The 24,782-nt window shown below is 42.9% G+C and overlaps 1 protein-coding gene across 2 annotated transcripts in view; it reads left to right on the top strand.

Annotated features, from left to right (window-relative positions):
• RHPN2 (rhophilin Rho GTPase binding protein 2) overlaps positions 1-24,782 on the top strand; it is a 286,819-nt gene that overhangs the window by 239,709 nt on the left and 22,328 nt on the right. For both annotated transcript variants that reach the window (XR_015302422.1, XM_086945136.1), the window contains exons 12-13: positions 4,937-5,013; positions 14,177-14,323. Coding sequence is in view for 1 of the 2 variants with exons in the window: in XM_086945136.1 (XP_086801262.1) it covers positions 4,937-5,013; positions 14,177-14,323 (224 nt within the window). In the remaining variant the exon portion in view is untranslated. The remainder of the gene's footprint in view (positions 1-4,936; positions 5,014-14,176; positions 14,324-24,782) is intronic.

Below are 24,782 nucleotides of genomic sequence, written 5' to 3'. Positions count from 1 at the left end.
CTCAAAAATTCCACAGACTCGATAATTCTCGCTCCGGCGCCTTCTCGGGTTCACACTCTGGGCAATAGCTTGCTTAATCTCCACAACGGCCCCTCGCGGCGGGATGCCTAGCTTTCACCCTGTGGATACCCTGCCGGGGTTATCTCACAGGGGAATACCAGGACGGGTTCCCTAAGCAAGTGCCGGGAAACCCACTGCGGGTAGCTGTGCGCTATATAAGCTCAAATATATATCTCTCCAGAACACCCTCCAGCGTTGCAGAAGGTAGGAGCCACACACAGGGACTTTGAAAAGAGGTTCTTTATTGAATGCAGATAAGGCGTGATGCATTTCGGCGTAAGCCTTCCTCAGACGCCTCTGCTCAACTGAGAGTTCGTGCGCCCAGCTGTAATAAGTCTCTGCGGCACTCGTGATTGCTCAGTGCGCGCCTCCCCCAACCATGTGATCGTTAGTTGCAGCGTGATGGTACTGATACTGCAACTCCCAGCATGCCTCAAACCTGGGTTGGTGTAACGAGGGGAAACCAGGGTAGCAGTCTTTGTGTTTTGCAGGCATACGCAGAACTGGGCGAACTAGAAACAGTTAAAATGTCAGTAAGAGCCTCTCGAGTCCCCGCAAACGTTTCAACCCGCAGGGCACAGGTCCGCCAGGTCGTGGGCCGGTAACGAGGTACCAGCACCGCCCGTGTAGATACAGACTGCCAATGAGCAACGTCCCATACTTCTCCTGCTTTCCCGCTGGTGAGCTGCCTGATGCCACTACCATGACGAAGAACAAACTGCTTGCGCAGACACCAGAAAGCAGACAGCCAACTTGAGAAATGTGAGCTCCTTATCGTGTCTCTGGTCGACACGAATAACATCCAGAACACCCTCCAGCGTTGCAGAAGGTAGGAGCCACACACAGGGACTTTGAAAAGAGGTTCTTTATTGAATGCAGATAAGGCGTGATGCATTTCGGCGTAAGCCTTCCTCAGACGCCTCTGCTCAACGGAGAGTTTGTGCGCCCAGCTGTAATAAGTCTCTGCGGCACTCGTGATTGCTCAGTGCGCGCCTCCCCCAACCATGTGATCGTTAGTTGCAGCGTGATGGTACTGATACTGCAACTCCCAGCATGGCTCAAACCTGGGTTGGTGTAACGAGGGGAAACCAGGGTAGCAGTCCTTGTGTTTTGCAGGCATACGCAGAACTGGGCGAACTAGAAACAGTTAAAATGTCAGTAAGAGCCTCTCGAGTCCCCGCAAACGTTTCAACCCGCAGGGCACAGGTCCGCCAGGTCGTGGGCCGGTAACGAGGTACCAGCACCGTCCGTGTAGATACAGACTGCCAATGAGCAACGTCCCATACTTCTCCTGCTTTCCCGCTGGTGAGCTGCCTGATGCCACTACCATGACGAAGAACAAACTGCTTGCGCAGACACCATAAAGCAGACAGCCAACTTGAGAAACGTGAGCTCCTTATCGTGTCTCTGGTCGACACGAATAACATCCAGAACACCCTCCAGCGTTGCAGAAGGTAGGAGCCACACACAGGGACTTTGAAAAGAGGTTCTTTATTGAATGCAGATAAGGCGTGATGCATTTCGGCGTAAGCCTTCCTCAGACGCCTCTGCTCAACTGAGAGTTCGTGCGCCCAGCTGTAATAAGTCTCTGCGGCACTCGTGATTGCTCAGTGCGCGCCTCCCCCAACCATGTGATCGTTAGTTGCAGCGTGATGGTACTGATACTGCAACTCCCAGCATGGCTCAAACCTGGATTGGTGTAACGAGGGGAAACCAGGGTAGCAGTCCTTGTGTTTTGCAGGCATACGCAGAACTGGGCGAACTAGAAACAGTTAAAATGTCAGTAAGAGCCTCTCGAGTCCCCGCAAACGTTTCAACCCGCAGGGCACAGGTCCGCCAGGTCGTGGGCCGGTAACGAGGTACCAGCACCATTCGTGTAGATACAGACTGCCAATGAGCAATGTCCCATACTTCTCCTGCTTTCCCGCTGGTGAGCTGCCTGATGCCACTACCATGACGAAGAACAAACTGCTTGCGCAGACACCAGAAAGCAGACAGCCAACTTGAGAAACGTAAGCTCCTTATCGTGTCTATATAAGCTCAAATACATTTATATATATATATATATATATATATATATATATATATATATATATATATATATATATGTGTGTGTGTGTGTGTATATATATATATACATACATATACAAGCAGGATCCCAACCGCTTTTGGTAGCGGCTCCAATGGGCGCAGACCTCCACTCCACAAGCTGAATAACTGTTGTTAGATCAACAAGCCATCACTCCAAGTAAGGTGCCAGCAGTGCAAATTTATTAAGGCAAAGTGAAAGAGCGAGTGCCCTCCCTGACGCGTTTCGCTCCGCGAACGGAGCTTGGTCACACGATATATACAGAACATCCAACTCCCACAAAGACAGGCTCCATGGAATAAGGCACAGGCACGAAGTGGTTTCAGGATTTGGCATCAATTTAATTAATCATGTCGCCCTCAATCCCAGGTACATGTATGTATATATACATACATATATATATATATATATATATATATACATACGGTGCCCAGTAGTTCCCAAGTGATTTTTAACATAGGCTGCTTGCACATGGTAGTTCAATGTTTCTTTGTGTGAAAGATGCCTCATAAAAGTACCAATAGTCTTAGTTCTTGCTCTTCCTTCTCAAGATCTGGTTGGGGTTTGCCTGCAACTGGAAGCATTTGATGTACATATGCGATTTAAGTGTTGATAACACAATTTAAAATATCTAGTATATAAAAAAATATAACAACTCTCCTCACCCAAGAACTAATTCTAATCTAAGACCTCACCTTGAACCCCACTCCTCACCCTGAAAGTAGTCCTAGGCCTCAACCTAAATTTAGCCCTCTGCCAAACCCCAGACTTCAACCCAACCTTAGCCGTGAACCCAAACCCTTACCTTTGTACTTACTTACATGATAGATGATATTCTGCCTGCTGATCTTTTGGTCTCTGAGATATTTGCCCCCAATACTTCAGTCAAAACTAGTGTATTTCAGATAAATTTGTTTAATTCCTGCCACCAAACACAGCAGCTAAATTCTTTTTTGGTGGTAAATCAGGTACAAATAAAACCATGACAGCAATACATACAGCTCAGAGAAACCTGAGAAGATATACTATTTTGTACTTCATTTCTGTACAATGAATTATCTTGTCATGGTAAAACCTTATTTTCTTTGTACATTGTTGAGGTGTTGCAAGTAGTAATATTGATTGTAAACTACTATTACACAACTCTTAACAAACCAGTTCTTCCCAGCTACTGAAGCCTTTGAGTTTTTAAATGTCAGACAACTGTCAAGGGGAAACAATTGCTGCTGCTAATAAAAAAAGTTGTATTTGACAGAAAAACGAATCCTATGTTACCAAATAGTCAATGAAATTGAAAACTCAGGCTCACTTCTCCATAGATATAAAAGAGGCTTCACTGAATTTTCTGGAGCAGGTGCCCGAACATCTTCAGCGAAGATGCTTAATCCAAAGACAGTAGCGACTGAAAAGTAGAGTTATGCTTTGTCTGCGGAACTCAGGAAGAATTAACCAGCAGACCCTTGCTTACAAAATCTTCATGGGATTTCTAAAAGGACAATTTTTTCCATCCGCCTCACTTCAGTGTCTAGGTCTCTGCCCTGTAATCCTAGGACTACAAGCAATAAACTTCCACTGCCTGGGGCATCCAACCTCAAAAGACACATAAAGAAATTTTAAAAAACACACACACACACACCCCTACTAACATTCATGTGTCTCAATCTCACGGACAAGCACTCAACATGCACACAGGATGTAAGCTCTACCACCAGCGATTTATCTAGACCCCATCTTGTCAGGGAAAGGCCTCGGCCACTGCGCACAGGCTATATTTGCATGATGCCAGATCCAAAATCGAAGTCACAACACTACTTTCACATGCAGTCAGGCACTCGGGGCAGGGGAACATACCTTTATACCATACAGGGGCCATTACCACCCCAACAAGCATTCATGGGAACTGCGTGATTAGCCATTTTGAGGGTTGCTGGTCATTCATTGAAAATGAAGGGAGATCCTTCTCATAATTTTCTTGGAAGAGTCCAGTGTATAACAGATTGCAATGCCAATGAATATCTCTAACCTCTGTGCTCTGTCTCCATGAAGCTAGTGTTGCATTCACTAGTGGTTTGGACTGTTAAGTAGATCACAGCCACCAATTTCTTTTAATCCAAGGCACAAGACATAAGACTGTTCAACAAGGTGTTTAAGTCTACATTTCCTACTGCATTTAATGGGACCCTTCTGTATGGGATTCCCCGAGTTTTAGGATAGTACAGTAAACTTTATGTTGGAGTAGGGCTGCCAATAACGCCAAATGCTCAATCAGTGTCCTAGAGTGTACCACAATTGGCTCTATTGCTTTGAAATAGTTTCAACTGATTTTGGATTAAAAGCTTACCAGATGCATTGAAATTTTTATAGCTTAAGTTTGCACTATAGAAGATGCTTTTAAGAACTTGAATGTGGGGAATGGTAACATCACTGCTGATCTGTCACGTAAAATGAACGTGAAAATGTGTTAACAGTGAGTATTAGATGAATAATATTGGAGACTCAGCTGACAGCTCAGTTGTAGCGCTGAGATGGTTCTATATGCGGGTAATATTAAACAGTTTGGAATAATGTATAGAGGATAATGTATTCGGTACAATTACGTTACTGTATCATGTTCAGCCACATTGGGTTCCAGTATATCCTTTCTTCTTGCAGATCCTATAATTCCTCCAGTTTTGTGCCTCCTCCTTTAAGAATTGGCTATTAAATTCCTCTTGTGGTAATGAACTTTAAGTTTGACTACATAATCTAAACACCAACCAATGACGGTATATGACTTTTTCCTTATAGGCAAAAGCGAATATAAAAACGAAATCATTACACCGGAATTATCAAAGGTGAAAGTCACTGACTTATTCCACAGACTGGTAAGTATGACATTTAATATTGCTTGTGCATGTTGGGTTTAATATTAATTCTTTGGTCCAAATAGTCATATCTTATTTAAATGTATGGTTGTGTTCATTTATATTTGTGTGATTATTTTAGACCTAGGTGCCTTGCATATCCATTGGGCTGTAAAGAATAGAGGTTCATGCCATTTATGTGGACAAGAATGGGAACATTAAGCTAGTGTGTCACTTTGGTGCAGTAACAATATGAACTGTCTTATTCCATGTCAAAGCCATTAAGATGAGATTGGCCACCTCATAATAGAGAAGTCACAAGGACATCGAAAACCTGGCAACTGTTACAGGTCTTTCACTCATTGTCAGGAGAAGTATATTTGAGTGTTGTCGTCTTGTCTTGAAGGTAGAGTTTGCTATTTCCCTCCACCAACTTGTTGCCATAAAAGCAGCCACACGCAAGAGCTGCAGGTTACAAAATAGGAAAGAAAAAGAATGAACAGTTCTGTCAAAGGAAACCCTCCACAGGTGAAGAACCTCTGAAATACTGGTAGACTCTCAGCATAGGCTACGAACCAGCAGGATACTGAAGAAAAAGGTAACAATTCAGGTTTCGGATGGAAGGAATAAGTAGTGTGGTCCATTGAATACAAAACTAAAACCTTATATAGGTAGGTGTGCCCTGTGTCCTACAAGAAGGGAACATGCTGTAAATTGAGCAAAATTAGCCACTGTCTTGCAATGCCCAAAATCAAGAAGAAAAATAACCAGAATTGCTGGTTTTGTGAGAAAGGAAAAGTTCTACACAACCGGTAAAAACATTACCTACTTAAACATAACTCCAGCATTGGTTGTTAGGTCCAAAAAGCATAGTAATTTCAAAATTGATGTACCAATCTGTGCTATATCGTACATTCAGGACCCCTGAGTCCAGTGTAACATAAAAGGCCTCCAAGTCACAGCTGTGTATGCCCACCATGCACTCCTGGGAAGCGCTGTTAATGCCATCAACACCCTGAAACCAGGCACCCTAGACCAAACAGCTCACCCAGCAGATGTGAGGGGGCTATAGAACTGGTGAAATTCAGGTCATGCCCCAATAGGTTAGACTACAAAGGAGGCAATCCCTCCATGGCATCGCCTGCCGCGCCTGTTCCTCATCGATGAAATGTGACTGGCCAAGATAGCAGTCAACACAAGTTTGTGTCTGTCTCCGAACTGTAAGTGATCATGGTACTAAAATCTGAGAACTCCACAGTGTCTCCTGATGACTTGTGCAATACCAGAAAGAACAGGCTGGCTTCTTATCACCGGAGTTCTCAAGGCCTCATCTAATAAAGAATCATACCCCAAAAGCTCAAACACACTAAAATGCTGCAGATTTTAAGAAATTCGGACTTGCCCCAAAATACCTGGTGACCCCTACCTCAACACCTATTTATTACCCAGTCAAATACTGTTCACTCCTAAAGCACTAAACCCATCAAACTGAAGGTCTGTGAAAAAAACGTTCTTAACTACAGAACAGGATCATGCTTCTGCACTGATCATATTCTACCTTCCCGTGGCATTTGTTTCTGTGGATATCATCATGCTCCCGTGACTTTCAAGACTGTGTGGGCTTTATGCAAGTTTCCCTTTTATACTGGATGGCATTCCTATCTCGTCCACCATATAAAATTCACCTCCTTACTCCATGTAGGTTGCCCAAGGCCTTGGTACTGTCGTCAGCACTATTTAATTTGTGTCAAGTGTGAAACACAACAGGCATTCCTTAACAGGCAGGGGAATCAAGATAAATGTTCTGGTAAGACCAACACAGAAGAACAGGGAAGGAGAAAGCAGGGAAACTGAGGAATTCACACAAAATAACTAAAAACCACCTAACTAGAGAGGAGAAAGGGAAAAAACTGGCATAATCACTTGGACAAAAATGGAGTGGAAGAGGGTGACAATCCCAACTTGCAAAAATAAACTAGAAGATTTGTTACAGAAGGATTATACTATGAACTATTATTTTCTACCTAAAGAAAACCAAAAACAAGCTGCAAAAAACCTTCCTAATGCAATAGCATTGAAGCTATCTTTTCAATGGGAAGGCAGCCATCTAGCTTTAAGAAGCATATACAAATGGCCCCACCTCAATTGTGATGTCACACTACTTTGCTAAGTCAGACCGACCTCCAAAATTGTTTGAATCTGTTTATTAGATTTTCATTGTACAGTAAATTGAAGTGCAGGTAATAAGTAGGGTAATATACCTGTACTGTCAGAACATCACATAATTGACAGCTAGTAGCAGCAGGAACGAATGTAAAAGTACAGAAAAAGAGTAGGTCGTCTAAGTATCAGTCCCCAATGGTCACATACAACACAGCATTATTCCGCAGTAAAACTAACCCACACTGCAGGTTAGCAAGCCTATCTTAAAGAATATAGGACCAGTATTATTTTGAAGAATAAATACATAACAGCAAAAGAAACAAAGTCAACAGACCACACATTCTGTACCCAGCCTATATCCCACAATTGACACCCAATTATCAAAGCACACATGACCCCACCCTTGTTTGTACCCGAGTAAGAACCTGAAGGAGCGTGCCTGCGAGGGGGGGGGTCTGACAGCCATCAGTATCAGACGGCAATCTGTTAGTATTAGTGAGTAAATTATCCATACCCTCCTAAGTCTACTCTACCGTCGACATCAGGATTGGTGCTTTTTCTGGAGCTCGGTCAGAATGGTGTCCCCCGTAAGTAGCGATCAGTTATTTATGTAATCCAAGGTTATCTTCTCTAAGACCGAACGCCACCATTGCTCCACTTTGAAATGTTGGTGGCACACGGAGTCAAATTTCCCACCGTTCTGCCTGACACCAAGTGCACACCAGTCGCAGGCTGTGCTGCCAAGAAGGAACCACGGAAGCAATGCAAAACCAAATCCAGTGCAAATAAGGAAAGAGAAGTAAGGGATCCCTGCGAACTCCATGTAGCCCACACAACTGATGCACGGATGCGGACCTCAGGTTGCCTAACAGTAGGTTCTCTTGCTCTGCATCTACAATCTCGGCAATCGATGCATAAGGATAACATACACACTTACCTTTTAATTACAGAGCCAATATCTGTTGTATTGCATTGTGCATATTCAAAAATGGATGATGTCAAATCTAACTTCCACGTCTAGTGAGCCCTTCACTCCAATCATGCTCAGCTGCTGTCCTCCACCACCCACACAGCATTGAATGTCCTTGTAGATGACCTCACAGTTTGACTGAATCCAACTTCAGTGATGTCGTATTTTTGCTGTGTTGCAAATTGTGCTTTCTTCTTCCTGCTCTTCTATTGTGAATTCTTGTGCCTGAATCAGAAAGTCCTTTACGGGCCACCACCTGACTATCCCACAGAATTGTTCATTCGGAAACACCTGACCAGATGCATGATATTAGCATCCCCTAGCCAGCTTTCCCACTGCAATTCAGCATACATGATTTGCAGAGGGAAATGATTACCATGCACCCATATCCCAGTTCAAACTCATTTGCACTTCTGCATAGCCTGGACCAAACTACACACATTTTAAAAGAGCAAAGGAAACTCACCTCTTCTAGGTTTCTTTAAAAAAAGCTCTTATTGAACCATACAGCTTCAATGACTCCTGGTCATTCCCTCCGAACGGCTTTCACTGTAAATACCCTGTACTCTCCATTCTTAGCACTCTGCAATGGTTTAACAGTAGAGTGGGTTCTATATGTAACTTGGGCATAAAAGTAATCTTCACTTGTTAGCTTTTGTTTGCATATAATACAATAATGCATTAATAGATTTCAAGTCCGATTAGGTGTGTTAGACAACTTTTTCAGCACATCAAAAAACAACAAACAGTGAATTGGACAAATTAAAAGAAACACAAAGTATACTCATTACAATTATTCTTTACATTCACGCTTTTCAAATCTGATATTAGCTGATATAATCTTTTGAGCAATTCAGCATAGATACTTAAAACGTCATTATTAAATTCAGTGCCTAAGAGACTGTCAATCACTCCCAATCATTGATTTATCTAGTAATCTAAGATCTGATACTAGAAATCCTCTACACCACTGAGCTTGCCAGATGTAATGTGCTTTACTGAACTGAATACTGACAGTTTGTACACCTTGCGGAGAAGGAAAACTGATGTCTTATCTCAAACACCAGGGTAATATACCTGTACTGCTTAAGTACAGGCTTAAATCACCTGGTTCTAACAGAGATATAAAGGAAGGGAAAGAGGTAAAAACATAATTTTAGGGATTTGAAGGCATTCAGAGTGCAAGTGTCTAGCAATTCACAGGAGGAACATTGTTCTCTATTTCCAGAGAAGATCTAAATAGTCAAGTGCAGAAAATATAGTTACTGGAACTAATTTTGTGTAGCTTTCTCCAGATGACCAGCAAATCTGCCTGAGACGTTTGCCTCCAAATGCTATGAGCTTGCCTTTAAGAGCAAGGTATTAGTCAACTTGATCCAACCCCGAGCGATGTAACTCTGTAACCAATGCAGAATGTGCAAGCAGAGTAAGCACATGATTGTGGAAGTACAATGAAAGACCCACGCTTAGAAAGATCAGTTGCACTTGATGAAATCAATGTTGTGAAAGAATTCATCTACCGTCATAGCATCCTGTACCATTTGTCTGTGACAGTCGCCTGCTATTCTTACCCACATGTCCATCCACCAGACAACTGATTTTAGTGCAGCTATTTTCCCAATATTCTTTTACACCTTTCGGCGTAGCTTTATTAGCTTTGCGTGTGTTTTGTTAATCATTTTAACTGCCCTGTAGAGTATAAAATGATACAGATTGAACATTGATAATTATTGTGTGTGATTACGGAGTTATTTCTGAGGGATACATCTGCCAGTGGATTCCTCACCTTGTGAATATCCCCTGCACCAGCAGCATTCTGAAACTTTTGTAGCTCTCCACGCCAACGAGGACAACGTCACAGAGGCACGGCTTCACTCGCAACCTCGCTGACGTCACCGGAGCCATAAGAGAGCCTCGTCTGCGTAATGACGTTAGTTCCCTTTTTTACGCGCCGTCGACACTAATGTTTTTTTTGGGACTCTCCGTGGTTGTATTGCTACTTTGTGTTTCCTAGCCTGTATCCTGTTCTCTTTTGTTTCTCTTTTCATAGATGTCGTCGAAAGTCAGGGTTCAAGCCATGTAGGGAGTGCGGTGGACACATGTACATAACCGATCCTCATGACGATTGCGTATGGTGTTTGTCATCGGACCATGACGTCGAGGATTGCTCTTCCTGCAGGAAAATTAATCTGAAGGCTCTGAAAGAAAGGGAAGCCAAGCTGTTCATGGCAAAGATGCGTAAAGAAAAGAGGGGCCGGAGGACATCGAGGTCGAGGTCGGGCTCGAAGTGTGCGTCGGGTCATGCTTTAAAACCCAAGAAGCACAAGAAGAAGAAGAGGCACAGCTCTCGACACCTTTTGGATAAGGAAGAGGCTCAGACGTCGACCTCTAAGGTCCATCGACATCGTGAGGACTATGTATCTCCTCCTGAGAGAGCGACTTCTCCTGTGGCTTCACCGGCGCAGTCGCCGGCGCTGATTCCTTCTCCATCTCTGGAAAATTCTCCGGCTCCGGCTGAAGAGGTACCAGTACTGAAGGGCCGCTGACTCCAATGGCGAGTACCCTCCTTTTCCTGGTCCAGGGCAAGACCCATCGCATTATCTTAATGCTGTATGGTGTCTTTGCGAGGGCAATGTACCCCTCTGGTGCACATTCGGGTCCCATGGGTCCTATTCTGCCTTTTCTTCCTGCGGCTCCGTCCTGGCATTTCCCGGCGCCGGGGACGTCGACGCCAATACCTCCATCTCCGGCGCCGTCAGCTCGACCTCGTACGACTTAGATTGTGCCCCTGAATCCAACGCCGGGTCCGAATCCATCGGAGCCGTGTATGACTCAGTCGGCGCCGGCTCCGAGGAGACGGTCCAGGCGGGAGGCACAAAGATTGTTGGAGGAACAATATAGGGAGGATGAGATGCAGGAAGGGGAGCTTCAGGAGTCAGAGGACTTTTTTGGAGACTTAAGAGTAGCAAGTGGTCTGGATATGTCACCAGAATAGCAACTTTCTCCTCCTTCGGATGGAGATCTAAGGAAGTCTGTGAGGATCTCCAGAGAAGCTGCAGCGGATCTTTCTTGGTGGAGTGTGGAAGGCAATCTGTCTCAGGTAAAGCCCTTCCACCTACCTCCATCGGTGGCCACAGCGATAACGGATGCATCCACTCTAGGGTGGGGTGCTCATCTGGGGGACCTGGAGATCAAGGGTCTTTGGTCTCCGGAGGAAAGGTTGTTTCACATTAACCTTCTGGAGTTACGGGCGATATGTTTCGCACTCAAGGCCTTCCTCCTTTCCCTTCGCGGTCAGTCCGTTCAAGTCTAAAACACTACCGCGATGTGGTATGTCAACAAACAGGGAGGAGTAGGGTCGCATTGTCTCTGCAGAGAGCCTCTGTGTCTCTGGTCCTGTGTTCAGGACCATCAGATTTGTCTGATGGCAAATCCTCTAGCCGGAGTACTGAACATACGTGCAGACAGTCTCAGTCGGCGGTTCTCAGCTGATCACAAGTGGAGGCTTCATCCGGAGGTGGTTCATCACGTCATCCGATGTGGGGAACTCCTCTGGTGGACCTGTTTGCCACTCACGAGAATGCTCACTGCCCGTCATTCTGCAGTTTCCAGTATCCGATGCAGGAAGCTTTGGGGGCGAGTTTCAGTTGAGTTGGGACTCGCAACTCCTTTGCGCGTTTCCTCCCATACCCTTGATTCCTCGAGTTCTGAGGAAGATTCGCCAAGACCGGGCCCAAGTCATATTGATCGCCCCGGATTGGTCAAGAAGGGTGTGGTATACAGAGCTTCTCCACCTCTCCTCGTGCCCTCCGCTCCGTCTCCCTCTCATGGCAGACCTCCTCTCGCATTCGCTGGGGCAGGTTCTACACCCCACCTCCAGAGCTTACACCTTCATGCCTGGAGATTGAACGTGGCAATCTGAATTCTTTTTCTCTCTCGCCTGACGTGGTGGATGCTATTCTTTTTGGCCAGGCAACACTCCACCAAGTCTATTTATTCCTATAGGTGGTCCAAATTTGTCTCATGGTGTTGGGAGAAGTCTATTGACCCCTTAAGTGGAGAAGTGTGGCTCACTGGTTAGAGCAGGCAGACCCTGAAGCAGAGGTCAGACCCGGGACCAGGGTTCAATTCCCGACGAGGCAGGGTCTTGAGCTCAAATGTCCATGGACTCGATAATTCTCGCTTCGGTGCCTGACCTAATCATGGGTTCACACTCTGCAACTCTGGGCATTAAGTTTGCTTAATCTCCACAATGGCCCCCCCGCGGCGGGATGCCTGGCTTTCACCTTGGGGATGCCCTGTAGGGGATATCTCAAAGGGAAAAGCCTGGACGGGTTCCCAAGGCAAGCGCGGAGATACCCCTTCGGGGTCGATTCAGGCGCTATATAAGAAGCATAATAATAATAATAAGGGCTCTTTTATCAAACATCCTTCAGTTTGCTCTCTCCTTAGCTCAGCAGGGTTTTGCTGTGGCTACTGTGAAAGGCTATTTATCGGCATTCATTTGCTTGCCGGATCAGCTATCTTTGTTTAAGTCACCTATTGTTTTGCGTTTTATTAAGGGCCTTACCAACAAATATCCTCCCACTCCTTTTTTTGTGCCTCAATGGGACTCAAATCTCGTCTTAACCTATTTGATGGGTTCTCCCTTCGAGCCCTTACACAAGTGTCCCTTGAGACTGTTGTCTTTTAAGACAGTATTTTTAGTTGCTATTACCTCGGCAAGAAGGGTAAGTGAGCTTCAAGCTCTGAGTTCGAAACCCCCATTCTTGACCATTCATGCTGAAAGAATGGTACTCTGGTCCAGGGCTGCTTTTCTGCCTAAGGTGGTAACTCCCTTCCATCTGAGGCAGTCCATTACCCTTCCTTCTATCCTCCCCATCACCCTTTCAAGGAGGCGAAGCGGCTTCACCGCTTGGACCCAAAGAGGGCGGTGAGCTTCTAACTTGATAAAACTAAAGACTATTGTGTGGATGACCAGCTCTTCATGGGCTTTGCTGGCTGCAGAAAAGGCAGAGCAGTGCACAAGTGCACACTTTCCAGATGGATTGTCTTGTGCATCAAGATTTGTTACTCTTTGGCCGGTAAGGAACCTCCAGAGGGTTTAAGAGCTCATTCTACCAGGGCAAAGTCTTCTACATCTGCCTTATCTAGAGATGTTCCTGTTGAGGACATTTGTAGAGCGGCAACTTGGACCTCCCTCCACACTTTCACGAAGCATTACTGCTTAGATTCCGAAGTGAGGAGGGAGGGCCACTTTGCGAGCTCTGTCCTACAGGATTTCTTGGTACAGAAGAGTGGACACCCTCCTCCGGGAGTGGGGACTGCTGTGGGATTCTATTCACAAGGTGAGGAATCCACTGGCAGAACAAGTTACTTTCCTTCGGTAACTCTTTTTCTGGTGGATACAGTATCTGCCTGTGAATTCCTCACTGACCCACCCACCTCCCCATTGTCCACTCTTATATGCCTGCAAACTGTTTATTATAGGATTATATATTTTACTGGAAATGTTTAATTGTTCTAGCTTTTTGCATTGATTTCACACTGTGTGTGTTGGTTTAATTACTGTGTACTGTGTATACTATACCTATTTATGTCGGTCCATCCATGTGCCTCGGGGGCATGGAAAAAAGGGCGGAACTGACGTCATCACGCCAACGAGGCTCTCTTATGGCTCCGGTGATGTCAGTGAGCTTAGCCGTGCCTCTGTGCCGTCGGCGTGGAGAGCTACAAAAGTTTCAGAATGCTGCTGGCGCAGGGGATATTCACGAGGTGAGGAATCCACAAGCAGATACTGTATCCACCAGAAAAAGCTTTACCGAAGGTAAGTAACTTGTTCATTTGGTACCTGCACCGAAATGTACACCACTAGTTACATTGGCATTACATTTTACCTGCTGGAAATTACTCCCCACATCCACCGTCTGTGATGGTCCATTAAACTCTCAGATGGTATACAACGCGAAATCGAAATTTTATAACTTAGAAGATATTAAAAGCATATAAGGAATGTGTACAAATCACTCATCTTTTTCTTTTCATTTGCAGGGTCCACTGTCCTTATTTTCAGCTAAACAAAGATGGTCAGCTCCTCGGACTATTTTAATTAATGCCGAAGATGTAGAGCAAGGGTTCACATTAAAAGGCAGTGCACCTGTGCAAGTCCATTGTATGGATCCACTTTGTAGTGCTGCAGTAAGTATTTATCGGTATTGTTATTTGTACTTGGATGCATCTGTCGTCAAATGCAAATGCGCACATAAATAGAGGTATGGCATCTTTTTATTAGACTCAAAGGAATTCATGTAAAATGTAATTTCAGTCTACAATTTGAAAGAGAGAGACTGTGTTACAAGCATTGAAAGTGACAAAATAGGAGTCTGCCGCATAGGTTAGAAACGCAACATGAGTTCAGAAAGTATTTAAAAACCTGTCTCTTAAGGCAGATGGAGTAGTATCTTGAGCCGCTCAGTCGCTCTAGTCCGTTCTATCAGCGCTGGGACACCTCTGCTGAATAGATCCGTTTGCTCTATAAATGGCCATTGATTGATTGATGGTATTGAATCACATGTCCAGTATTTTAAGCACCTTAGTTTGCAAGTGAAAACTGTTTGTGTGTGGCCTAATGACATCCCTCTGTAACAAATACAATGTGCAATTTCAATTTCCACTTTCATGCCACACATACTGCTTGGCATAGGGGCATCCCACAAGCCCTCTGCCCACACTTTTTTGATAGGAACTAAAAAAGGCAAAGATCCTTTTTATAGTTCTTTTGTTTGCATTAGCACTAGTCATGAGATTAGTGCACATTATCTTTGCTTCAGGTTTGCTGGGGCTTCCGAACAGCTTACGCAAAATATAACAAGCATTGGCAATGCCAATAGGTGTAGTTTTAAATGACTGTTGTACGATAATGTGAAGCATTACAAATAAATAGCATGGACATTATTACGTATTTGTGTGGAAGCAAAGAACTATAAGATAATATTATTGTAGGTTAAATGACAGTTAGGTCTGGCCAGACCTAGAAAACCATGCAGGTGAATGACTGCCCTCTTCCCAAACACCATAAACTAGTGATCTAAGACACTTTTACAGCCTTACCATTTCCTGTGTGTGCTCCTGAAAGTTCAATCTTCGCGAGCTGGATAAATAAAATGATCACAGATGTGTAGTGCCCAAGCTTTTGGTGGGAAAACACAACTTCAACTCACTTATAACATGTTTTGCAGGTTCCCAACATTTGGGAGGAACCAAAGCCCTTCTAGTGATGCTTATATATTTGTCAAACCAGACCATAAAATGGGTCATAAATTGGATGAAAAAGAACAGGTTGCACTAATTAATTTAGGGTAAAAACAAGGACAAAAGCCAACTCAAATGTGATTTGCATGTTTTTGCTCATTAAATAAACATGTGGTCTTAATAAGCCCACAGAGTGGTTATTTCTTGTCCTGTACTCTTCTTTTATTTTAATATCGAATGTGTTCTCATGACTTGGACGAAAACCATAGTTTTGGACAGCAGCCCCCTTCTTTATGGTTTATTTGATTCTGAAAGGTTTTTTGCTATTTTCCTTTGATATGACTTATGAACATTTTCAAGTATTTTAATTTCAATTGGACACAATGAATGTGTCCACTGTTCACCATCAGCACACAGTACAAAGATGTAGGACCTTTGAAAGTGTTAACAACCATAAAAAAGCCAATTTCCAGTGTATCTAAGAAGCTAAGAGTGTAAACTCATACGTCTCCACACCCTCTCCTTGGTAACAAATATGGAGTTTTGAAGTGGTCTGTAAAAAAAAAAATGCCTCTGTTGCATTAATGGTTCAGTCATATTAAAGCTAGTTTTGACACAGAAACATAAAGACTAACAAACAACTAGTCTTGTTGCCCAATCTTGAAACATCTTTTGAATACCCCATGTTTGATTAATATTTTACAGCAACATTTATTACACCCAAAATCTTAGGGTCATAGCCAACATCTTAACTGCAACAACAAGATTGTCAGAACGATCTACCTTAACCCAGGAATTAAAAAAAACTCCTGCAGTTGAGATTTGCCAAGGAATACAAAATAATGATGGGCGGAACATCTATATTAATCTCAGCCACTGGCGATCGCTCGGCCACATACCAGTCCCCATGTGGAGAAAAAATGTAAGCCTGGCCCATATTACCCAGCTAGTATACGGGGTCATATTGTCCATGATTCCTTAGTTGTGTACACTAATTGTAAGTGGCCTTCAACAGAAGTGTTTGTTTTTTGGCGACACCACCGGCGTGTGTGTGTGTGTGTGTGTGTGTGTGTGTGTGTGTGTGTATATATATATATATATATATATCACAGAAAAAACCATAGGTTATAGACCATATATAGTTAGGAATTTGCATTTACAAAACCTTGAAAATTCACTGAAAAAACCATAGGTTATAGACCATATATAGTTAGGGATTAGCATTTACAAAACCTTATTTTATTTGCACAAAACCATTGAAATTCCATATATAGTTAGTTGCACTAACTATATATCGCGGACCCGCAATCCACTGCTAATGATGTCACATATTACATCATTCATGACATGGTCAGTGACATCACTGATGACATCTCAAATGACATCTCAAATGACATCACTGATGACATCTGAAATGACATCACTGATGACATCACTGACATCTCATTTGACATTACTGATTACATCACTGATGATATCATTTATGTGATAATACATCTTCAGACTCTAATATAACCTTAGATACACTCAGTGTAAACAGGCACTCACAGACTGTCACACATCCATGGAGTTACTCACACACCTAGTCAGTCATGCAAAGAATCAATCACATCTCCATTTCCTCAACTATACAGTTATACACACCTTACTTATTCAAACATATACTAACACATATTTACTCTCTTATACAATCCCTGATACAAGTTCACAATGATTCATACACCCACTCTCACATTCACTGGCTCTTATGTTCAGTTCTTTATATATGTCAACTCTCACATGGACTGTGTTTTACATATGTACTTACTTTGACATGTAGCACTGAGATATCCATTCACTCACCAATACACTCATGCACACAGTCAACTGTCCATACAGCTGTTTCTACATGCACTTTTGAACCCATACACCTAGGGAATCAACTGCTCACACATCTATGCACAGAGTTATACACCTCTCAGCCACCCACACACATACTCAGTCTCCCATACAAATACTTGGGCAACCATTCAATAACCCATATACTTAATCATAAAGCTACTGATCAACACATGCAGCAGTTTACAGAACAACATATATAATTGCCAAATTAAGACACTTTAATCACTAACCCATGCACTCAGTGAGACACATTTAATCATTCTCTCATACAGTCAGTCATGCACCTACTAAATCCTTCATCCAGACACTTAAACATCCACTCATTCTTCAATATGTAAGACATATTTTAACTTTACAGAAACATACAGTCACTGGGTGTTGTCATCAGTGATGTCATCAGTGATGTCATCAGTGATGTCATTTGAGATATCAGTGATGTCATCAGTGATGTCACGGACCATGTCATGAATGATGTAATATGTGACATCATTAGCAGTGGATTGCGGGTCCGCGATATATAGTTAGTGCAACTAACTATATATGGAATTTCAATGGTTTTGTGCAAATAAAATAAGGGTTTGTAAATGCTAATCCCTAACTATATATGGTCTATAACCTATGGTTTTCAGTGAATTTTCAAGGTTTTGTAAATGCAAATTCCTAACTATATATGGTCTATAACCTATGGTTTTTTCTGTGAATTTCATTGGTTTTTTAAAAGCTAATATCTATAGCTGTAAAATATATTCTTTATTAAGTGACGTATCACGTAGCCCGTGAGACGCCTCATGATGCATCGCATAACCGTGACGTATCGTCTCTGCAGCGCAAACCAAACCCAAAACGTAAGCGCGCCAGAGCACGCTTAAAGATATATATATATTTTTTTAACCTTAATTAGACAAAATCCACACGAGCACATATCACAAACGTTCAAAAAACACAATATGTCGGACTCCCGTTACGCTGCCGGTTAGCTGCCCGGTTAACGTACCGGGAAGCACCTTTACCGCGAAAAATCGCAAATTTTTTTTTCTTTTGCCCCGCAGGGAATTTTAATAGCCCCCTCATCAATCCTAGGGGTTCAGGAGGGGTCTGCCTTACCCCTTTCATTCATTTACACCTTTTTTTTTCCACCTCTTGTCTCTCGATCCCACAGAGAGACAAGATGGCAGCCGCTCCAGACTGTTTACAATGTTAACAGCCAATCAGCTTCTCCTCCGACTCCCGTTACACTGCCGGTTAGCTTCCCGGTTAGCTGCCCGGTTCGCGTACCAAGACGCGCCTCTACGGCGAAAAAATCGGATTTTTTTTTTTTTTGGGCCCCGCGTGGCTTTATAATATCCCCCTCATCAACCCTAGGGGGTCAGAAGGGGTCTACCTTGCCCTCTTTCCTTCATTTCCCCCTTTGTTTTGGCCTCCTCTTGTCTCTCGATCCTACCGAGAGACAAGATGGCGGCCGCTCCGGACTGTTTACAATGTTGACAGCCAATCAGCTACTCCTCAGACTCCGGTTACACTCCCGGTTAGCTTCCCGGTTAGCTGCCCGGTTAGCTGCCCGGTTCGCGTACCAAGACGCGTCTCTACGGCGAAAAAATCAGAATTTTTTTTGGGCCCCGCGTGGCTCTATAATATCCCCCTCATCAATCCTAGGGGGTCAGAAGGGGTCTACCTTGCCCCCTTTCCTTCATTTCCCCCTTTGTTTTGGCCTCCTCTTGTCTCTCGATCCTACCGAGAGACAAGATGGCGGCCGCTCCGGACTGTTTAGAATGTTGACAGACACCGGAGAGCCAATCAGCTTCGCATCGCAAAGTTCCGTTACGCGAAAAGTACGCGAACCGGAGCGCTGCCCGGAGCGCTGTTACAGATATATATCTTATTTTAAACGTTAATTTCTCAAAATCCACTGAAGCACATATATTGAGACCTAGCAAAGGCACATCGGGCTAACAGTCCCTACAATTTTGCCAAGTTTCGTGCAAATCCATTCAGCCGTTCGAGCTAAAAGTGAGGCCAACCGCCCTATGGAAAAATTAATGGGAAAAACGCGTTTTGGGACCCCCCTTTTTTCTCGGCCCCCCCTTGACGACCCCCCCACCCAATTTTCAGGGGCTGCTCAAAAACAAAATGTGCCATTTTCCTGAAAATTTCAGCCAATTCCGTCCACAAACGCCAAAGTTATTAGACATAGAATTTTCAAAAGTTCCATAGAGAAAAAATCCTAACTATATATACCTACTGGCTATCGCCAGTAGGTAATATATATATATATATATATATATATATATGCAAAAGTTATGCACACACATTTAGCATTAACTGGAAAAGCAGTAGTTTTAAAACTAAAAAAGCACTGAAGTACACTAGTTATACGTAACTGACATAAGTATACCTTGCACCGACATAAATTTCAGATGTCATCAGTGATGTAATATGTTCAGTCATAAGCAGTGCATCATAGTGGCACTAACCCTAAATTCTTACCTAAGGTTTTATCATCTTTTGATATCAACCAAACTATAGAGCTACGGATCTAATTCCCACAGCCAGAACTGGTAGCTGAAAGATAGAATTAAACCATTAGGAAAGTCAAATCAACCTTTTGTATCCTTTGCCAAACCCCGCAAGGGATCACCTATTATGAAAGCTGGCAATGACAGATGGATTGTTAAATGCATACACACTAACGTATTATGTTAAGGCTAAGCACAGTCTACCAGTGACCTAAAGAGCACATTCTACACAGTAAAAGGTAGCCACACTAACCTTCATAGGTTATACCCCAATTGTTGCTATATGTGAGGCTGCTTCTTAGCACCACACACGTTTAACACGCATTATTGTGTAGATGTATTTGCATGGCAACAGATTTTAGTTGACCAAGTGGTTTTAAGGACACTTTTTTAAACATCTGCTATCTAACCACCCCTTTTAGGAGATTGCGCTTTCGAGTAATGGGTGTTAGTAGGGTTCACACACAATTGGTCAGGGCCCAATTGTAGCTGTAGCAAATTCCTATCCTGTGGTTTTACCCAGGGACCACCTGGTATAACGTAAGTTTTTTTTAAAGCTTTGATCGGCTTGTGCTCCCAATGGTTCTATATAATCCCAGGATGATAGAATCCCAAATTCTGGATTTGGCGCTGTGGATACAGGAAGTAAAAAACACTTTTGCTGTAGTCTTATCTTCTTTATTTGAATGCAATTGAAAGCAAAAGCAGCTATATGTATATATATTTCTGACCCAGTTGAAGGCTCCAGCCGAAACACGTTAGTCTCTGTTGTGCACTTTGGTTGACATGATGTGTTATATGAAATAAACTCACTGAGCTGCAGATACCTGGCTGTGCTGCTTTCCTTTCTCCCCTTGGACCATGGGTGTTCCTGAGGAAACCTTCGGATATAAAGATCTTTGAACCAAACCAGAATACCAGTTTTTAATATGTGCAGTAAATTAAATTCACCAACAGGGCCTTTCTAACTATTAGGAAAGTTGTTTCCTAAGGTGTAATATGCAATCATTGAGGCACAAAACGTTTTGTTTCCATGCCAGTTTTGTACTAATTTGGTGATAAACAGTAACTTTGACCTTTGCAATGTAGTAATATATGTATCCATGTTTGTTTATAAATGCAGTTGGTCTAAATGACGTGTTATTGGACCACATTTATTTCTACTGCCATGGCATAAATATATATGTCATTATCTGCATCGTTTTGAGAGTCTCAAAAGTTGGGTATCTCATTTATGCCTATTGTACCCATATATACTTGGGGCACTTAGAACTAATAAAAAAACAATTGGAAAATGTGACAGATAAGAGAGGTCATCTATGACAAATTAAATTTACTGTGGCCTAATGCCATGAGAAGAGAATTTCTTCAATCATAGTTCACCACAGGCTATTAGTAATATAAAATCAAAGTTAGACTTATATTTACCCTGGGCGTCATTATTACAGTGTCCATGAGGGAACAGTGTCCAAGCATAATCTTTTCTTCCCTCCTCTCTTACTATACAGCCCTAAATCACTTCTGCCATCTTTTCACAGTTTCATACTTCAGTGATTTGGAAATATTAATAACACTCTGTCGGATTCAAGCCTAATGATAGTAACTGAGCTATATAGCTTACCAATAAAACATAAATTGCAAATATCTACATGCAAACCAAGTAAAAAAAAAAAAAGTATGTTAAAAAAACAACCATGCACTTCGAATTAAATCAGCGCAGTTCACCTGGTCACTTCCTTCAGGACTTTCATCCCATGAAGCATGTTCTGAAAAAAGCTACTGGGGTTTACCTTTAATGAATGATACTACTTGCTAACACACACATCTCTATTGAGTCCTTGTATTTAATAGCTCCGGTTTGTACTAAACATCCAATAAGAATCTGTACATTTTCATATAATAACTTGGCAAAACAAGTTTTTGCAGTTCGTTGTCAAATTCTATGGAATAAATAAAAATAAATCCACCTGATAAAATTATAATAATCATTAATGTTTTTATCTTTTTTTTTTAAATGTCTTTATTTTGTCTTTAAACCAAAAGTTATGGCAATACATAATCCAAAAATTAAGCAGATGCTTGACATAAGATAGTACACAATGCAAGAATACAAAGGAAAAATAAAGAAACAACCGAAAAGAACAAGGGGCGGGTAAAGAACATAAACGATAATCAAAAGACAGGAGATTTAGCTTAACCAATCCATGACCGGGGCCCAAATTCTGCGACCCATTTCCGGTCTTCTACGACCTTTAAATCTATACACAGCAGACTCCATGTTGTAGGTTGCCAATAGTCGGGCCCTCCAGTTACAAAAGGTGGGAGAGTCAGGGCTGATCCAATGTAAAGTTATGCATGCCCTAAAGATAGACATAACAACCAGGAAACCTTGCTCTGGTTTACTACGCGGAGGGACTTTTTGTGACTGATCAGAACCTAAGATCACTAGAGCTGGTGTAAGAATTAGATCTTTACCAGAAATCGCTCAATATCTTCTATATACTTAGCTAGCTTAGGACAGGACAAAAAACATATGAATAGTGTCTGCAGCCCAGGTCCCACATCTACCTCAAAAATTCCCTCGATGATTAGACCATTTGACCATTTTGGATGGAGTACAATACAGGTCTAAAGAAGGACATGCAAAATTGGGACCGCAGACTGTCAGTAATTAACATCTGGTCGGCCAGTTCAAAGGAAACCCCCAGATCGGTCCCTTCTTGATCGAATTTCCTGTCCCACTTGACATTTTGAGCAATTCAATCATCAGGCGACTCAGAGATGAGAGTTTGATATATAGCCCCAATCCTGGATCTCCTCTCAATGAGCCCCACCAGTGGGATACTTGCGAACATATCTGCTCTAACTGTCACATGCTGTAACAGATAGCTCCTAAGTTGTAAAAATGTAAAAAAAAAAAATGACTAGTGGGAAGACTATACTTGATTTGAAGATCAGAAAAAGAAGCAAGTTGGTCCCCCTCAAAGAGTTCCTCCAGGACTTTAATTCCAGAAGTACCCCAGCCAAAGGTAATTGAGTCCTGAAAAATAGAGGGCAAAAGGCTGCATGAAATAAGAGGAGTATATGCATTAATATGTGGGATACTGAATCGTCTGCGAATTTTTTTCCAGACCAAAAAGGCCGAATATATGAACTTGAATTGGACTTTCTTGTAATAGCTTGGTTCGATGTTCTAACCAAGCGATTACAAGCGCCCTCCCCAAGGAGTAACTCAAAAATTGAAGGTCTGGCACAACGGTCTTCCCACCTGATATTAATGGCCCCATATGCTGTTGGAGTGCAGCCCAATGATACAGCAACAGGTAGGGCATACCCCATCCACCCCTTAATCTAGGGAGTATTAACCACTTCAGCGCCCTTTTATGCTTTGTGGTAACCCAACAAGAACCTTGAACACGCCCTTTCAGCACTAGAGATACAATATGTTGGGAATTTGATGGGAATAGAGCCCAATAGATATAAGAATGTTGGGAATATTGCCATTTTTATTACATTGGAGGGCCGTGGAGTGAGATGAAGGCGATCCAGTCTCTCCAGTGATTGATTAACCTCTTTGACAATCGGTGACATATTGATTTCAGGTATCTCCCCTCCTTTCCCAGAGATCTTCACTCCCAAATAAGTAGCGACCAATGTTATTGGGATCCCTGCGGGTTTTAAGAAATCTGAGTATATTATTTGTGTTTATCGACGTTAAGTTGGTAACCCGAGCCCATGCCGAATCGTTTGGTTAAATCATAAACTGCCGGGAGAGCAGGGCCTACCTCTGCAGTGAAGATGGCCACGTCATCGTAATATGCCAGTGTTTTATGAGATACACCATTGACCAAGACTGCCTTAATCAGTTGTCTAATTTGCTCAAAAAGGGATCTATGTAGATTGAAAATAAAAGCGGAGAGCAGGGTCACCCCTGGCGAGTGCCTCTGCTAATAGATAGGAGACACAAATCTTGACCAGAAATACGAACTGAAGCTACTGGAGAAGCGTATAAGGCTTGTATAGACCGGATAAAATCCTGTGGGAATCCATTGGTTTTAAGTAATTGCCATAAGAAACCCCAGAAGACCCTGTCGAACGCCTTTTCGGCGTCCAACAGGATCATAGCCAAGGGTTATTTGAACATCTGAGCCCAGTCAAATAATGCGATTGCCCGCCTGATATGAACTGTGGTGTCCCGGCCAGGTATAAAACCATGTTGGCGGTTAGAAACCAGGGAAGCAATCACCTTACCAAGCCTGAGTGCAAAGATCTTGGTGTAAATTTTGCTGTCCGCGCAGATTAATGAAATCGGGCGATAGGACGAAGGACTGAGCTCTGGTTTATTCTTCTTTCTGAAAATTACAATACTGGCTTTGCACCAGGAGTCAGGGGTCTGACCCTTCTGAGCCAGTGCAAACAGAGATTCTAACTCCCCACATAGAGTATGTCTAAATGTACAATAAAATTCAAAGGGCAGCAGGTCGGGCCAGCTGCCAATGAGACTAGAGCTAGTTCGAGCTCCTCCCTAGAAATCTGGGACGAAAGAGCCAGCGACTGTTCCGGTGTCATCTTCATGGTTACATAATCAGCCAAATATTCCTCCCCCGAGTCCATCTCATCATTCTCTTCAGAAGAATAAAGGGATTTGTAAAATTCCTGAAACACTTCAAGGACCTTATCCGGTTGATCTTGTATCCGGCCTGTGCTGTCTTTTATACGACTTGTCAGATTCAGAACCCACTTGGGTAGTAACCTCTTAGCCGGTAGTCTCCCGGTGTTTTCACCATACTCTTGTTTTGTACTGAATTAGCAGAGAGCTCTTCAGCAAAATGGTGATATATATTGTTCCAACAGATAGCTATCTGCCGAAGATATTCCTCTTTTTTTGCTTGATCAGAGATAGCCCTAATTAGTGCTTTCTCAGGCTCTTTTCTAGCATTTAACCCTTTCTTTAATTGCCTTTTGACGATACAACAAGAAGCTAAGAGTCTCTCCCCTCGCTGCTGCCTTAA

Source organism: Lissotriton vulgaris, chromosome 12 (genome assembly GCF_964263255.1).
Source record: "Lissotriton vulgaris chromosome 12, aLisVul1.2, whole genome shotgun sequence".
Classification (NCBI taxonomy): Eukaryota; Metazoa; Chordata; class Amphibia; order Caudata; family Salamandridae; genus Lissotriton; species Lissotriton vulgaris.
The sequence above is the reverse complement of the archived record's forward strand: the minus strand, read 5'-3'. Positions and strand labels throughout refer to the sequence as shown.